At 46.0% G+C, this 18,422-nt stretch overlaps 1 protein-coding gene across 1 annotated transcript in view; it reads right to left on the bottom strand.

Moving 5' to 3' along the window:
* Positions 1 to 18,422, bottom strand: part of SPOCK1 (SPARC (osteonectin), cwcv and kazal like domains proteoglycan 1) — a 448,756-nt gene that overhangs the window by 223,695 nt on the left and 206,639 nt on the right. The window contains exon 3 of the mRNA XM_029051596.1: positions 17,471 to 17,516. Coding sequence (XP_028907429.1) covers positions 17,471 to 17,516 — 46 coding nt within the window. The remainder of the gene's footprint in view (positions 1 to 17,470; positions 17,517 to 18,422) is intronic.

The following is an 18,422-nucleotide window of genomic DNA, read 5'->3' as shown; positions in this document are numbered from 1 at the left end:
ATGAGGTAACAGAAGGATCAGTAAAATCAGCAAAACTCTTTGAAACCCAGGAGAATTAGTCATACTCTTTGTCAGGAACATCCTGGCTGCTTCCACCTTAGTTAAATCCACTTAACAGTTGTTTTGTTCTGTTTTGCTTTGCTGATTTTCTCCCCTGTTTAGACTGTGAGCTCATTATTGGGCAGGGATTGTCTCTGTTGCCGAATTGTACATTTCAAGCGCTTAGTACATTCATTCATTCATTCAACAGTATTTACTGAGTGCTTACTATATGCAGAGCACTGTACTAAATGCTTGGAATGTACAATTCGGCAACAGATAGAGACAATCCCTGCCCAATAATGAGCTCACAGTCTAATTGGGGGAGACAGATAGACAAACAAGACAACATAATCACGATAAATAGAATCAAGGGGATGTACACCTCATTAACAAAATAAATAGGGTAATAAAAATATATGCAAATGAGCACAGTGCTGAGGGAATGGGAAGGGAGGGGGGAGGAGCAGAGGGAAAGGGGGCTTAGCTGAGGGGAGGTTGAAGGGGGAAGGGGGAGGGAGGGTGGAGGCGGAGCAGAGAGGGAGCAGAGGGAGCAGAGGGAAAAGGGGTAGCTCAGTCTGGGAAGGCCTCTTGGAGGGGGTGAGCTCTCAGTAGGGTTTTGAAGAGGGGAAGAGAGTTAGTTTGGCGGAGGTGAGGAGGGAGGGCATTCCAGGACAGCGGGAGGACGTGGGCTAGAGGTCGACGGTGGGATAGGTGTGAACGGGGGACAGTGAGGAAGTGAGTGGCAGAGGAGTGGAGCATGTGGGGTGGGCAGTAGAAAGAGAGAAGAGAGGTTAGGTAGGAGGGGGCAAGGTGATGGAGAGCCTTGAAGCCCAGAGTGAGGAGTTTTTGTTTCATGCGGAGGTTGATAGGCAACCATTGGAGGTTTTTAAGGAGGGGAGTGACATGCCCAGAGCATTTCTGCAGGAAGATGATCTGGGCAGCGGAATGAAGAATAGACTGGAGTGAGGAGACACAGGAGGAAGGGAGATCAGAGAGAAGGCTGACACAATAATCTAGCCGGGATATTATGAGAGCTTGTACCAGCACGATAGCCATTTGGATGGAGAGGAAAGGGCGGATCTTGGCAATACTGTGAAGGTGAGACTGGCAGGCGTTGGTGACAGTGCTCTGCACATAGTAAGCGCTCAATAAATTCAATTGAATGAATGAATGAATTCCTGTTCTCCCTCCTACTTAGACTGTGAGCCCCATGTGGGACAGGGAATTTATCTGGCCTGAGTAACTTGTATCTATCCCAGTGCTTAGAACGGTGCTTGTCAAATAACAAGCACTTAACAAATACATTTTTTAAAAATTAAGACATCAGGTCGACCTCATCCATATAAAATTCATCCTCATCTCCTTTAATTCTGCCCTCTCCTCCTTCCGACAACATTATTTCTCCATCCTATTGACTCCCATGCCCACTGCCTGTGCCGGCTGCATCAAACATTTAATTCTCTTCTGAAATAGCACTTATGCAAATATACATGATTTATTTTAATATCTGTCTCCCCCTCAAAACTGTAAATTCCTTATGGTCAGGAAATATGTCTACCAACTCTGTTGTCCTCTCCCAAGGGCTTAGCACCATGCTCTGCACACAGCAGGTGCTCAGTAAATGCCACTGATTGATTGGTCTCCATTTCCTAGGCTGGTGACTTTTTCTTAGGACCCAAAGTAGGCTGGGAGTGGGCCAGGACTTTCAAACACCTCCTGGCCTTAGTCTCTGCCTCATAGAGTACAGGAAGGGGTAGATGCATAACTAGAACTCATTTTCAAATTCCCCTCTGAGGTTGGCAAAACCATGTAGCTTGGAGAACTCAAGGAACAAAAAGATTGTTTATTTGAAGAAATGGGTCTTTGAACACTCATTTTCTCTTCATTCTACAGTATCAAAGGGCCTTTCAAGGGTATTTTGCTCCCAGGTCCATATGAATACACGTGTGACTTCTGGACTGCAAGAGTAGGGAGCTGGCTGGGAGGAAGGCTAGGAGGTGGAAATGTGCCTATTGGTCATAAAGACTCACAGTCCCAACTGGCCCAGGATCAGACCAGCTGCCTGGTTTGGAACTGAACAAATGGTCACCTTACCCATGACTGGGACCCCCTGGAACTCCCCTTCCCCTTCTTCCTTCCAGTTTCCTGGGAGAAAGGGTGAACCTGAGCTCACGGGTGTCCCTTGAAATGAATTAATAGGAAATGGGAACGTCAAGTCAAGCTCAGCAGCAATTTCCCTATACTGGGACTTTCTAGTAGTTTAAGTGGTTCTTTCAGCCCAAAAGGATTCATTTAAAATACATGTGTATTGCCCCTCTACACACTTATCAAGGTGATGTTAGTTTTATCCAAAACAAATCTCTCCTGTGACTCCCCCTGGGCAGAGAAAGGCTGCGGGATGGATTAATTCTTTTGTAGTAGTTCGGCCCTAACAAGCCTGCCTGGGATTTGGGATTTGGGATTAGTGGAATTCTAAATAGGAAAAGAAAATGTGTCGGCTGGGATTTCGTCAGATCGATAGAGAGATTAGATTAGCCCATTTTTCGACTAAGAGGGGGGAGAGAGAGTGGGATTAGAACCCATGACCTTCTGACTCCCACTCGGATTCTCACCCTTTATTCACCCCTCCCTTAGAATTTATGTACATATCCATAATTGAATTTATTTCTATTAATGCCTCTCGCTTCCACCAGACCGTAAACTCAGTGTGGGCAGGGAATGTTTCTACCAACTCTGTTACTCTGTTAGTCTCCCAAACGCTGAGTATGCCACTCTATGCACGGAAAGCACTCAGTAAATATGGTTGATTAATTCTGGTCTCTGGTTGAGCGGGGAACCACAAGTGCCCTTTGCCAGCCCTTTGGTGTTGGAGCAGCACCTTCCCCAAATGGCAAGGGGCCAGGAAAGACACCCAGCAGTATTTCTGTGGGCAGAGCTGGCAGGCGCGCAAACTCACACATCGAGATCCAATCTCTACATCAGCAGAAACAGGAGCAGTGCCCCCTTCATGCCAAGGAAGATGCTCCTATCCCACACTTCCAGTTGGGAGGCAAGATTATTTTCCTCTTGTTCTCTTGTCTGGGGGACGAGTTGGGATGAGCAAGGCTTCAGACTTTCCAAAGCTTTATATTTATCTAGAGGAGCAGCATGGCCTAGTGACAAGAGCATGGGCTTGGGAGTCAGAGGTCATGGGTTCTAATCCCGGCTCTGCCACTTGTCTGCTGAGTGACCTTGGGCAAGTCACTTAACTTCTCTGTGCCTCAGTTTCCTCATCTGTAAAATGGGGATTGAAACTGTGAGCCCCATGTGAGACAACCTGATTACCTTGTATTTACCACAGTGCTTGGCATGTAGTAAGCACTTAAATACCATAATTATTATTTTTATCTCGCGCTCAACTTTTGCAAGTTCATACTCCCGACCAAATATTGTCAATGTCTCTCCCACCACTGCAGGGCCCAAAATCCAGCTCAGAAACTAATTTGTATTCAAATCACAGGAGTGGCAGGCCCTTAGTCTCCATTTGCCCAACTTTAAAAAATCCTTTAATCGACTTTCGTTACACTGATCTCCATTTCAGTGCCTAATATTCAGTCACTTCTCCTAAAGTTGGGTTGTGCCACAATCAAAGCAAAATATCCTCAGAAAGTAGGCACTGCCCTTCCTCAGAGAGCTCTCTGCCACACAGGAGGAAATTAATTTGCCTGACATCACCTTAGGGTGTCCCTGTGTAAGACAAAATTTATTCCAAAGTGTGTCATCAGGAAGAATCATAACTTACACAGCAGAATGATCTTTGTCACCCAGAGGCAGTGAAACCTTGGTGACGTTGTGAATAAGAGATTTTTCCAGAACACGGTGGTTCAGAGCTTCTTGACAGATGCTGTCAGAATTCCTAGTGCACCCACCTTTTCTACATCCAAAGCTCTTCATGGGGACTCCCTACACACCCTGGCCCTCTCCCTCTGATGAACCCCTCCACAAACACCCCCCGCCTCCCGACCCTTTCCACCGTCACGATGATCCCTTGAAGAGGATGCATTCAGGACAGTGCAGTCCTGAGCACTATCACCATCAGTGCTCACTCTACCCCGAGCTCAAAAGAATTCTGACCACAGAGGAGAACTGGGCAAACCTTGCAAAGGTGCTCCCTGGCCCCACACAGAAGCTCGTGGCTATCCAATGCCACTGTCATCGTCTCCCCCACCCTCCACGAGAGAGAATGGGAAGTATCGTGGCTTCTTTAGATGGTATGTGGTCCCTCCCCTCAGGGTCAGTGGCAGAGGGCCAGTAGCTAAAAATTAGAAAGCGGCCCCTGGGTCCTGGGAGGGGAATATAGGGATTCTAAAAAACACCAGAGGATGGGGCAGGGGTCTTCTGGGAGAAAGACCCAAACTTTGGGGACTCAGAAAGACATCCACATATGACATCATTACATTTTGCCATAAGGGTCCGTGACATAACACAGTGACATCATACAGAACGTGGCGTGAAGGGCACCATGATTTGATTTTGCCTTACAGAACGGGAAGAGGCAAGTGTCTGATGCCAGGAAGAGAGGCAATTTGGTCTAGTGGAAAGAGCACAGGTCTGGAAGTCAGAGGACCTGGGTTCTAATCCCAGCTCTGCCACTTGCCTGCTTTGTGCCACTTCTCGGTGCCACAGTTTCCTCATCTGTAGGATGGGGATTCAATGCCTGTCCTCTCTCCTACCTAGACTGTGAGCCCCATGTGGGACAGGGACTGTGTCCAATGTGATTATTGCTTAGAACAGTGCATGACAAACAGTAAGCACTTAACAAATACTATTATTATTATAATTATCATTATCATTATTATTATTATTAAGTGGTTAGCACTCAATCCAGGAGGTTGGGGGATCTGGGACTTGCAGTGAGAGGACCTCAGGTACGCAGCTTCATGTAAGAAGGTTGTTCAACTCTGCCTCAATGGTTCATGAAGGCCCTCAAACATGTCGGTCTGTTTCAAACTTGGCCTTGGAGTCTTGGGTTCCCCAGGCTTGGGAAATGAGGAAGAGCTGATCAGCTCATAATCACTCCCTTCAAATCTGAACACCCATTTGTCCCCTTCTGGGAATCAGTTTGGCATGGATTTATTGCCCTGTTGAAAGGATAAAATACTTTACCCTAATCCTGGTGGAGAACACTGAGCAGAAATATGTTAACTCAAAAGGGGAAGTAGATAACTGTTATCCTCCACTGATGGAGTCCTCAATGACACTCTCAAAGATAACCCTTTAGAAACAGCCTGTCTCTTATTATATCATTGAATCAGTCATTTTCCTTTTAATGGCCTGAGAGTCCATTATCTTATTATAACTGCTCTCTTTAGGGTATCCCAGTGCTCCATTGGTCAATCCGAGACTTTAAGCATGGAGAGAAATTGAAGCAGAGGACAGGGAAGGGCAGGGGGGAACATGACACGGACACAGTCAGGGAGAGTCACAGCCCTCAGCTATGTTAACAGGCCATCCCACGGGGATCAGAGATGGGCTAGCCAGTTGAAAGCCAAGCACTGAGGTTAGAAAAATGGGAAAACTGGTCTAAAATGTTTGAAAACCCTGAAATATTCCTGGCACTGGCAACCCTGTGCATGAGGATGGAATGACAAAGGAGAAGGCTAGGTTGGCATCAGAGGGTCCCACGTAACCTGGAGTTATTTCTGATGAAATCCACTAGCGGGAACTTGGGTCTTTTTCTTTTTGGACTAAGTGCTGGGGTAGATACAAGAAAATCAGGCTGGACACAGTTCCTGTCCCACTTAGGGCTCCCAGTCTTAATCCACATTTTACAGATGAAGTAACTGAGGCACAGAGAAGTTAATGACTTGCCCAAGGTCACACAGCAGACAAATTGGGTAGCTGGGATTACTATGAGCCTCTGACTCCTAGGTCTGTGCTCTTTACACTAGGTAATGGGCCTCAGTTACCTCATCTGTAAAATGGGGATTAAGACTGGGAGCCCCATGTGGGACAACCTGACTACCTTATATCTACCCCAGTGCTTAGAACAGTGCTTGGCATACAGTAAGTGCTTAACAAATACCATCATTAGTATTCTTATTGTATCATTATTTTCTATATGGGACTTCTAAGTGGATAGTTTGGGATCTGACAGACACAAAGACCCTGACCTTGAAAAGGGAAACCTTGACATAGTTTCCTGGGAAATTTGGGCTAAACCTGCTTTTGTCTAATCCACTGATTTTTGTCTTTTTTACCTGAATGATTGTGGCATATCTGACTCAACATTCCGATGTCGCAGGTGTATGGGCTTATATACCTAAGCTTATTGTACTCTATTGACAACTCTGTGTTCATAAGCCCCTTGAATCAATCAGTCTTATTATTGAGCGTTTTCTGTGTGCACAACACTGCGCTAAGCACTTGGGAGAGTACCAAACAATAGATTTGGTAAACATGTTCCCTGTTAACAAGGAATTTAGAGTCTAGGTGGGGAAACGGACATTACAACAGAGTACGGCTATGTACTTAAGTACTGCAGGGCTGAGGGCAGGATGACTGTCAAGTGCTTAAAGGATACAATCCAAGTGCCGCAGAAGGGAGAGGGAGTAGGAAAACTGAGGGCTTAGTTGGGGAAGGACTCTTGGAGGGGAGGGATGTATTGTACTTTTATCGTACTCTTCCAAGGACTCAGTACAAGGCTCTGCACACGGTAAGTGCTCAATAAATATGAGTGGTTGATTGATGTGATTTTAATCAGGTTTGAAGGTGAAAAGAATGTTTATCAGATATGAAAAGTGGAGGAGGATGTGGGCAAGGTGTTGGTGTCAAGACAGACAAGAACGAGGTAGAGTGAATAGGTTAATGTTAGAGGATTGAAGTGAGCGTGCTGGGCTGTAGTACGAAATCATCGAGGTAAGAGAGGAGGGACAAGGTGATTGAGTGCTTTAAAGCCAATGATAAGGAGTTTTGTATACTCTTCAAGCATCTAGGGTACAGCTGTGCACATAGGAGACAACTATACTCCCCAGCAGGTGCCCAGTACAGAACTCTGACTCTGTGTAGGGTAGGGGCACAATAAACAAGAAGAACAATAAACAAGAACAAGAAGAGAAGCAGTGTGGCTTAGTGGAAAGAGCACGGGCATGGGAGTCAGAGGATGTGGGTTCTAATGCCGCCTCCGATACTTGTCTGCTGTGTGCCTTAGGCAAGTCATTTAACTTCTGTGTGCCTCAGTTACCTCAACTGTAGAAAGGGTATTAAAAGTGTGAGCTCCACGTGGGAAAACCTGATTACCCTGTATCTTCCCCAGAGCTTAGAACAGTGCTTGGCACAGGGTAAGGGCTTAACAAATACAGTAATTATTATTACTGTTATCATAAACAGCCTTAGTGATGATATCCATGATGACAGATGGAACCAACCATGCTTAAGGAACTTCATCCCATCCTTCTTTTGCTTTGACAGACCCATTCCTCTCACCACCATCCATCTAACCAACTGGGTATGGTTTTGCCCCCTTCTCCTACCTGTGATCCAGTACCTGCAAACTGCTGGTAGAGAGAAGGGTGATGTAGGGAGAGGGTAAGATGAGGACTTCTCTCCGTGGATTCCTACAGCTAGATCAAATCCTTGCTGTTTAGAAATGGGAAGATCGAGGAGATGTCCTAAATTGGCTGTCTCACCCATGACAACCCGCATCTTCCTTAGAGCAGATAAGGACCAGGGAACGAATGGTTAGTGAAAAATGTGAGGCTGGGCACAGAACTCTTTCAGACCTACAGAAAGCAGTTCCAAGGAATGGGTCCTTCCCCAGCAACTATGTTAATATGTGGTATTTGGTTCCCTGCAGTGCCTCCTGGCTCTGGGATTTGTGGAAGTGCAGTGGTCAGTGGTCAGGGCCTAATGTCCCTTTCTTTTCAGATCATCTCCTCTGAACTGTTTTGCTTCTAGGCCCACTTGACTGCCTCAAAACCATCTTGTTTAAGTGAACAAGAGTAACTCCAGTGACTGGAGTCCTTAGGAGTGGTAGGATACCATGGGGTAGAGTGTGACAGGGCTTTAGGGAAGGCTTTTAGGGCTTTTGAGAAGCAGCGTGTCTCAGTGGAATGAGCCCGGGCTTGGGAGTCAGAGGTCATGATTCGAATCCCAGTTCTGCCGCTTGTCAGCTGTGTGACCTTGGGCAAGTCATTTAACTTCCCTGGGCCTCAGGTACCTCATCTGTAAAATGGGGATGAAGACTGTGAGCCCTATGTGGGACAACCTGATTACCTTGTATCTACCCCAGTGCTTAGAACAGTGCTTGGCATATAGTAAGCACTTAACAAATGCCAACATTATTATTTAGGCCTGAACTCCATTTTGTCTGGCCAAGCCATCATTTACACAGTTTACACAAGGCACATCACATATCCTCCCCTACTTTGTTCATCCTGTCCAGATATCTGCCTTACCGGGGAGCTTGGCACATCAAGGTTTTGAGACAATGCTCGAAAAGTGGTCCAGAGCAGTCTGTCTCTCAGTGACCCCCAGGCATCAACCAAAAAGATAAGAGACGTTTTGAAATCTCTTCTGGGTCTCAGAGAAAGATGAACTGTGCCTATTTGACCAAAGGAGATTATGTCATTCTACCTCTTAGAGGAAGGTATGTTGGAGATAAGTGAGTAATTTGGTCCATTTAATAACAGACAGAATTTGAACTTTCCTCACAGCAGGGCTGGTTAATGGTGCAAGGTGCCGGACTAAATGCAAAATGCAGGGTGCCAGACTAATGCAAGACTGTGAGAGTGTGAGTGTGGCCTCGTTTGAATGCTTATGAATTGCTGCAACAGTTCTGGCTCTTAAGCCAAGACACCCCATGGTCATCCTAAGTGGTGTTCTGACAGGTGACAGTGGGCTTGGCGGAACACTGTAAACCCAGAAACTGAAAGCCTCCCCTCATGTGTCTCTCTCACTGTCTATCTATAAGCTGTTGCATCAGTTCTAAGACCTAAGCCAAGTCAAGATGACACAAATTTGTTCTGTATAACGGTTAACTGTGAAAGCCAGTGGGCTTGGTGGAATCCCGTGAACCCCACAGCAGTTGTTTCTCTTCTGTCCAGCCTATCTTACTCTAGAAAGGGAATGGGAAAGGTTCCCACAAAGACGGCCTATTGTCATCGCTTGTGTGTCCTCCCCGATTGACTATACCTGGAATCCTGGAATCCTATATGTACATGTATATACCTATACCTGGAATCCGCCTGGCCAGAGGATGACCTCAGAAACAGCAACTAGATTAGACAAAACTTAGACAACTAGACAATTAGACAACTAGACAAAAGGTTGTGGATGCAGTTGATGTTGCATCTCACCGAAAAACCTGAGAAGTGACAAATTAATAACTGCCAACAGAATAGAGAGGGAATCTCCTACAGACTATAAAGGTCACCTAAAGGCAGTAGTTGAAAGACACTCAGGCATTGATGATCTGGCTGAACATGCAAAGGAAGCCATAGCTGTGGCTTTCGTTTGACGACTCCTTCCCAAAGTACAGGACCAACTAAAGATGATTTGTTTAGGCTGGCAGCCTACGAAAATTAGTAGCTTTGGTGAAATACTGTGTATCTAGCCAAAGGAAAAAGAAAGAAGGCATAGTGGATAGGGCACGGGCCTCAGAGTCAGAAGGACATGGGTTCTAATCCTGGCTCTGCCACTTGTCTGCTGTGTGACCTTGGGTAAGTCACTTAACTTCTCTGTGCCTCAGTTAACTCATCTGTAAAATGGGGATTGAGATTGTGAGCTCCAAGTGGGACAGGGACTGTGTCCACCCCAGTGCTTAGTACAGTGCCTGGAACATAGTAAGTGCTTAACAAATACCACATTATTATTATTGTTGTTGTTATCATTATTATTTTTACTAGAAGGGTTAGAAAGTAAATTCATGGACTTTAAAATCCAGAATTCCCAACTGCACCCTGTAGGGGGTGGCCGCAGAATAGTTGGGGGACAAGGTAGAAACCAGATTAGGAGAAGAGAAAAAGGATTCGGTGAAATGACAGGGTCCTCTTGCCACTGTTGTGGAAGAGAAGGTCACCGGAAAAATGAATGTGCTTTCCGCCCTCCCTGGAGGCAGCCCTTTGGACCTCTTGCTCCTCCAACCTTGTACTCCCAAATCCCTATGCATTAGGACAGTCTGAGGAACTGTGATTTCATCATGCCATCGTTCTTGCCTGTTAATCAGCCAGGACCCTATAACCATTATGGGCAGCGAACATTTCCGTTAATTCTGTTGTATTGTACTCTCCCAAGTGCTTGGAACAGTGCTCTACACATAATAAGCGCTCAATATTCATTCAATAGTATTTATTGAGCGCTTACTATGTGCAGTGCACTGTACTAAGCGCTTGGAATGAACAAGTCGGCAACAGATAGAGACAGTCCCTGCTGTTTGACGGGCTTAAAGTCTAATCGGGGGAGACGGACAGACAAGAACAATGGCAATAAATAGAGTCAAGGGGAAGAACATCTCGTAAAAACAATGGCAACTAAATAGAATCAAGGCGATGTACATTTCATTAACAAAATGAATAGGGTAATGAAAATATATACAGTTGAGCGGACGAGTACAGTGCTGAGAGGGGGAGGAGCAGAGGGAAATGGGGGGAAAAGAGGGTTCAGCTGCGGAGAGGTGAAGGGGGGGTGGTAGAGGGAGTAGAGGGAGAAGAGGAGCTCAGTCTGGGAAGGCCTCTTGGAGGAGGTGAGTTTTAAGTAGGGTTTTGAAGAGGGAAAGAGAATCAGTTTGGCGGAGGTGAGGAGGGAGGGCGTTCCAGGACCGCGGGAGGACGTGGCCTAGGGGTCGACAGCAGGATAGGCGAGACCGAGGGACGGTGAGGAGGTGGGTGGCAGAGGAGCGAAGCGTGTGGGGTGGGGCGGTAGAAAGAGAGAAGGGAGGAGAGGTAGGAAGGGGCAAGGTGATGTAGAGCCTTAAAGCCTAGAGTGAGGAGTTTTTGTTTGGAGCGGAGGTTGATAGGCAACCACTGGAGTTGTTTAAGAAGGGGAGTGACATGCTTGGTGAGGGTAGAGATTGTGCAGTGGCTAGAGGTGATGAAATTTAGCATATGTCCAAGTTGGTGAGTGAGGTGGGGTGGAGCAGGTGGTCAGTGGAACTGAGGAGTGATCGAAGGTGGGCAGTGGGAAGGGGTCATCAGGAACATCTACGTGGATATTGAAATCCCCAAGAATCAATGTAGGCAAGCAGAAAGAAGAATGTGAGAAAGGGATCAAAATGGTTAAAGAAGTTGAAGGTGGGACCTGGGGGCGGTAGATGACAGCTACTAGAATCTGGAGTGGGTGATAGAGGCGGATGATATGGGCTTCAGAGGAAGGGAAAGAAAGGGATGGGGGAGGTGGAATTGTGCAAAAGCGGCACTGGGAGCGAGAAGGAAGCCAACACCTCCTCCTTTCCCAGTGAGTCTGGGGGAGTGGGAGATGAGGCCCGCTCTGGAGAGAGCAGCACGGGAGACCGTGTCATCTGGGGAGAGCCCAGTTTCAGGGATGGTGAGGAGGAGGAGTGACCAGGACAGGAACAGGTCAATAATGAAGGGAAGCTTCCCCACGATGGAATGGGGGTTCCATAGGCCAAGCTTGGTTGAAGCTGTGGGGAGGGTACAAGGGGTGGGGATGGGGCAAGGAGTAGGAAGGGGTTGAATGAATTGGCGGGGGCAAGTACATGGAGAGGGAGATGAAGGACGGCACTGGGATGGGGCGGAGGAGAGAGGTGGGGAGGTGTTACTGCCTGCTGGATCTGGGGGATTTATAGTGCCTCACCCAACCACACTGAACCATACCAGAATGAGTTCAAAAAGGGTTCCTTGGTCCACTTTCAGGAACTCTTGGTCCCACACAGGGATATCATCTGTTCGCTTCTCTTTGTTCTCGTCGTCCTCGGGTGGGGGGGGTCGTCCTTGTGATGAGTACACCACTGGATGACCTTTTCAATAAATACCTGATTGACTGATTCAAAGCTCTGTTAATGGGGTGTCTGCCACTTGTCTCATCGATAACAGAGCAACTCCCTACATCCCTGGAAGAAGAGTGTTGGAAGCTCCATCAACCTAAGCCAAATGCAGAGACATTCCTGAAGGTGACCGGAAAACATCTGGGTTCTGTTTTAAGATGCTGATAGGATTGTATGAATGTGTTGGGATTGGATGCACCTTCACGTCTGTGTAAGACAGTGTGTAGAATGGGTTGTGTTTAAATGACCTGGTGAGTGTTGTGAACATGTGTATTGCGGAGAGAAATTTGTAACAGATTTTGGGTAGCTTCATGGGTTGATTGGTGTTTCTGATCTGTTTGCCTTCTCTCATCAATTCTTGAAGTTGACACTACTGTGTCAGCCTTCTCTCTGACCTCCCTTCCTCCTCTCTCGCCCCGCTCCAGTTTATTCTTCACTCCGCTGCCCGGCTCATCTTCCTGCAGAAACGATCTGGGCATATCACTCCCCTTCTTAAACAACTCCAATGGTTGCCTATCAACCTCCGCTCCAAACAAAAACTCCTCACTCTAGGCTTCAAGGCTCTACATCACCTTGCCCCTTCCTACCTCTCCTCCCTTCTCTCTTTCTACCACCCACCCCGTACGCTCCGCTCCTCCGCCGCCCACCTCCTCACCGTCCCTCGGTCTCGCCTATCCCGCCGTTGACCCCTGGGCCACGTCCTCCCGCTGTCCTGGAACGCCCTCCCTCCCCACCTCTTCCCCTCTTCAAAACCCTACTTAAAACTCACCTCCTCCAAGAGGCCTTCCCAGACTGAGCTCCTCTTCTCCCTCTACTCCCTCTACCACCCCCCCCTTCACCTCTCCGCAGCTGAACCCTCTTTTCCCCCCATTTCCCTCTGCTCCTCCCCCTCTCCCTTCCCATCCCCTCAGCACTGTACTCGTCCACTCAACTGTATATATTTTCATTACCCTATTTATTTTGTTAATGAAATGTACATCGCCTTGATTCTATTTAGTTGCCATTGTTTTTACAAGATGTTCTTCCCCTTGACTCTATTTATTGCCATTGTTCTTGTCGGTCCGTCTCCCCCGATTAGACTGTAAGCCCGTCAAACGGCAGGGACTGTCTCTATCTGTTGCCGACTTGTTCATTCCAAGCGCTTAGTACAGTGCTCTGCACATAGTAAGCGCTCAATAAATATTATTGACTGAATGAATAAATGAATGAAGTTGCAGGGAATCTGCAACTGAGGCATGTGGGTAGGGAATTTAACCAACCTTTTGTTTATTTTTCAGTTAGAAGATCGAAGGGAACATTTGTTTGAGGTAAGGCACCTTTCTCAAGCAAATGGTAACTGGCTTTTTTGTGAAGTAATTATCTCCTTGTTGGGAAAGGTAGTTCTCAACTGGTTAAGTGAGAGAATGCAAAGGAGGTAACTGGGAGAGGAGAATTTGCTGTACCTCTTACAGATTAGTAATGCCTGTAGTAGTGATTTAATTACTATATCAGAAATTCTACTGTATTAGCTATAGATTTTGCTAAAGTTGTAGAAGAGGTATATAAGCAAGCTGAATACAGACTGCCATCTTTCTATCTGGCTGATATAAACACGATGGTTTGAACAAGGAAACTTCCTTGATATGTTCATTATAGAACAAACTGAATGTGTGGTGAAAGAACAAATTGTAAGGAAAACATGTGTGTTCCTTTCTTATATAATTTTGGACAACTTGGACCTAGGAAGTTTGGTGTAAAGACATGTTGTTCTGGGCAAAAAGGTAATACTAAGATTGGAAGGAAGCAAAAATTTGGAATGATAATTGACCTATTGGATCAAAACCTAGGAAGATATCTTAACCATAGAATTGATAGGTAGATGGGTAGAAGCCCTGCTCCCCTCAGGGTCAAGGGGTGAGGGGAGACTGGAAGTCACATGACCCAGAACATCCCTATGTCTGAGAGCTTCAAGTCCAGTCCAGACTGTCCCAGTGCCTGGAGAACTGCTATGAGAACCTTGGAGATTCATAACTAAGATGCCTCTATTTGCCTGGAGCTGTTGGGAGTCTGAGCAGTCTTGCCCCCTCTAGAACTGTTTATTTTCATCACCTTAACAGTTGTATTTTGGGCTAAGTCTGGTACTTAATGGAGTCCCTAATCCAATGTTACCGTTCTTGGCGTCTGCTTTCCCCGCACCTAACAAGACCCTGATGTTCCCATACGTATCCCAGCCCAAGGCTAAACCCACAGTAAATCCTTGATTTTATTAATGATGTGTATATATCTATAATTCTATTTATTTATATTGATCCTATTGATGCCTGTCTACTTGTTTTGTTGTCTGTCTCCCCAGCCCCCCCTTCTAGACTGTGAGCCTGTTGTTGGGTACGGATTGTCTATCTGTTGCCGAATTGTACTTTCCAAGCGCTTAGTATAGTGCTCTGCACACAATAAGCGCTCAGTAAATACGATTGAATGAATGAATGAATGACAAACACCTGAATAACTTTTTGGTTTGCACAGGATCCCAATCAATTCACTTTTCAGGTCAGTGTTCTCTTGGGCCATAATGCAAGGCCAAGCAATCAATAGTGCTTTCAAGAACATTCATTTTTCCTCCTGTCTCAATCTTACTGTATCTCTTCTGAAAAATAAAATCACTTAAAAAAACCCTCTTAGAATTAAAAAAATAAAACGCAGCCAAACCCCAGAAAACTTCAAGACAACAACTTTTAGAATCTTAAAGTCAGAAAACGACCCTTAGTTGTAATTGACTATTCCTCCGCAACATTAATTCGTGTACCACTCTGCGATTTGTCTTCTGAGCCCTTGGTTTTTACTTTACCAAGTGATGTCCTCGTTGATATAATAAATGCTCATTTTAACTGAGGAGCCCAGATTGCAGCTGATTAAATCTGCTGGGTCCAGGATCGTTTAAATGAAGGCTGACCTCACGCAGGCTTATGTCTGCTCTCTCATTTTACAAATAATCCAGAGCATCTACTCCAGTTCAGTTAACAGGATCCTTGGTTTCTGGCCATGAAGTCATAATAATAATAATGTTGGTATTTGTTAAGCGCTTACTATGTGCAGAGCACTGTTCTAAGCGCTGGGGTAGATACAGGGTAATCAGGTTGTCCCACGTAGGGCTCACAATTAATCCCCATTTTACAGATGAGGTAACTGAGGCACAGAGAAGTTAAGTGACTTGCCCACAGTCACACAAAGTCATGTGCTCACATCTTTCCTGTGAGGCTTTATCTGTCTAGGATCAATGTTGGGGCCAGCAGTACTGAAGTTGTAAGGGGTACAACCAAATGGGGAGAAAGAGAGAGATGGTCTTTCTTAGGAGATATGACAAGAGCTGACTCAGAGTACTTCAGAGAGCCAAGTAACATATAATGCACACTGCAGTCCCTGTGTCAAAATGCCCTGGCAAATAACCACTGCCCCCCACTCTCCCAGGATCAGTAACAATTCCTTCCTAATACAGGTAGAGAACTCTGATTTCAATTATGTCACCTCAGGGGGAAGCGAGGGGAGGGTGGAAAAGATGGGAAGGGTGAGATGAATGAAGTGCCTTGGGGGTTGGTGAGTAAGCCCCCTGTAGAGCGTAAGCTCCTTACGGGCAGGGAAAGTGTCAACCAACTGTGTTATACTGTTCTCTCCCAAGCCCCTAGGACAGTGCTCTGCCCATAGTAAGAACTCAATAAATATGATCGATTGATTGAAAAGCTTGTCGGAGGAGGTGGAATTTTAGGAGGACTTTGAACGTGGGGACAGCTGGGGATTGTCGGATGGGGGAGGGAGGGAGTTCTGAGCCAGGGTAAAAGCATGAGCAACTGAATGAATCAATCCAACAGTTGTATTTATGGAGTCCTTTCTGTGAAAAGAGCACTGTAATAAGTGCTTGGGAGAGTAAAATAGAAGCAGTAGACACATCTTTGCCATCAAGGAACTTACGATATATAGGGGGAAACAAACATTGAAATAAAAAATAGGGGGGGCAGGTAACCGACTACAAGGAAATGTCTCAGGGGAAGAAGGAAGTGACTATGTGTTTAAGGGGCAATAATAATAACAATAATAATAATAATGATTATGGTATTTGTTAAGGGCTTACTATGTGCTGAGCAGTGTTCTAAGTGCTGGGGTAGATACAAGGTAATCAGGTTGTTCCACGTGGGGATCACAGCTTTAATCCCCATTTTACAATTGAGGTAACTGAGGCACAGAGCAGTTAAGTGGCTAATTCTGTTATACTGTTATATTGTACTCACCCAAGTACTTAGAACAGTGCTCTGCACATATTAAGTGCTCAATAAATGTCATTGATTGACTGATTAATATGATAGCAGTTGGGATGAAGAGGAAAGGGCAGATTTTAGCAATGTTGAACTGCTAGGATTTAGTGACAAGATTAAATATTTGGGGTGAATGAAAGAGATGAATCGAGGATAATGCCAAGGTCTGTGAGACAGGGAGGATGGTGGTGCTGTCTACAATGACAGGGAAGTTGGGGGAAGACTGGGTTTGGGTGGAAAGTTAAGGATGTCTGTTTTGGACATGTTATATTTGAGGTGATGGTGGGACATCCAAGTAGAGATGTTCTGAAGGCAGGAGGAAATGCGAGACTGCAGAGAAGGAGAGAGATCAGGGCTGGAGATGTAGATTTGGGAATCATCTGCATAGAGATGGTAGTTGAAGCCATGGGAGCAAATTAGTTCTCCAAGGGTGTTCTCCATGTTCTATCTGAATAATGCAATGCAAACAGGTACTCTAGCAGGCCTCATTGTACACACATTAGCATCAATGGGCCAGGTTTGATCATGGGAAAACAGCAACCCTTAGGTCGCAATCAGCCTATGGGCTTCCAAAGAGGCTAGCCTGTTCCTCTGGTGGTGTTTTTATTTCACTGAAGTCAGATAGTCACTTCCATACACCAAACCCACGGTTTATGTGCCAGTGTGGCATTTAGAAATTTCAGTCCTGACCCAACCCCAAAGGTATTTCCACCTTTTTGAACATCAGGCCTACATGTTGCTGAATGCTGCAAAAGATACGTTTCCTGTGATGACTGCCTTTTCCAGTGACAGCATGCATTCAATGACGAGTACCCTGGTACACTCCATCCACAGGGCTCCAAGGACTGTACCACAGATGGAGGGACCCATGGGAGTCTGAAGCTGTTCCTTCCAAAGCCTCGAGTGTCCAGGTACTAGAGAGACCGTTGAGCAGAACCAGACAGAGTCCTGTCTGGGGAAAGTCAACTCTTTCAGGGATCCTGGGCAGGGGTGGGGCAAGGCGGGGAATGGGCTCTGGAAGGTGGCAATTGAACAAATGAGCCCCAGGAGGGCTAAGTCCTCACAAATGGCGATCATGCTGTCAAAGACATTTCAAAGGGCATCCTCAATGCATATGCCTGTAAAGTGTGGATCAGTAGGTAACAAAGAAACTGTGTCATCTTACCTTGGTCAAAGGGCTTGTTGGGATTCCAGTTTCGGAAATAATCATCCTAGCAGGGAAGAAACAGAAAAGGAACGTAAGATTTCTGTGGGCTCCTTGGAACAGCCGTACACACATTTATCCCCCTCTCTTGAACTCCCCCCAAACCAACCTCTAGATGTGTCCCCATCACACCATCCCGCCCTTGGGGGCGATCCACAATTCCAGTTTGCTCTCCAGAAACTGGGATTTCACAGCAGGTATTTTTTACTGAAGAAGGTGAATAGGAAAACTGGAGGCCCGAGCTGGGTAGCTTCGGGGCAGCGTGGTGGCCGCTGGGCTGTTAATTAGCTTTGACACAATCTGAGATAGATTTTCCATAATGGGGAATACACTGGGTGGCAATTGACTCACTGGGTACCTTGTTTATCCTCTCTCCTGTGATTCAACTGATTTTGATAATTCAACTGTGAAAGTGTCTCCTCTGCTGGGACGTATGTGCCTCAATGTGCAAACACACATAAAACACACACACTCTGTAGTGTCGTTTCAGCTGGGTGAGCACCAGTTGCAGGGCATACATGCATGCATACATACATATATACACATGCAGGCACAAGAATCTATGTACATGTACTGGTAAACATTCTGTTGAATTGCACTCTCCCAAGCGCTTAGTACAGTACTGTGCACATAGTAAGTGCTCAAAAAATGCCACTGATTGATAAATACATCTGTACATGTATGTATAACATTATACACATGTGTATTTCTGCCTGGGTGCATACATCCATCTGTATGCACAAACGGGCACCTGGATGCATATACATGTCCAAAAACTAATACTCTCGGGGCTGAAATCAACAAAACTGCTAGAATAGCAGCAGTGCATTGCAGTCAACAGAGTTGACTCCCATTGCTATTTTAACACTGGGGTCTATCGAGGACAAAGGAAATCCTCCAGTTTGCTGGATCA

This window comes from Ornithorhynchus anatinus, chromosome X1 (genome assembly GCF_004115215.2).
Source record: "Ornithorhynchus anatinus isolate Pmale09 chromosome X1, mOrnAna1.pri.v4, whole genome shotgun sequence".
Classification (NCBI taxonomy): domain Eukaryota; kingdom Metazoa; phylum Chordata; class Mammalia; order Monotremata; family Ornithorhynchidae; genus Ornithorhynchus; species Ornithorhynchus anatinus.
The sequence above is the reverse complement of the archived record's forward strand: the minus strand, read 5'-3'. Positions and strand labels throughout refer to the sequence as shown.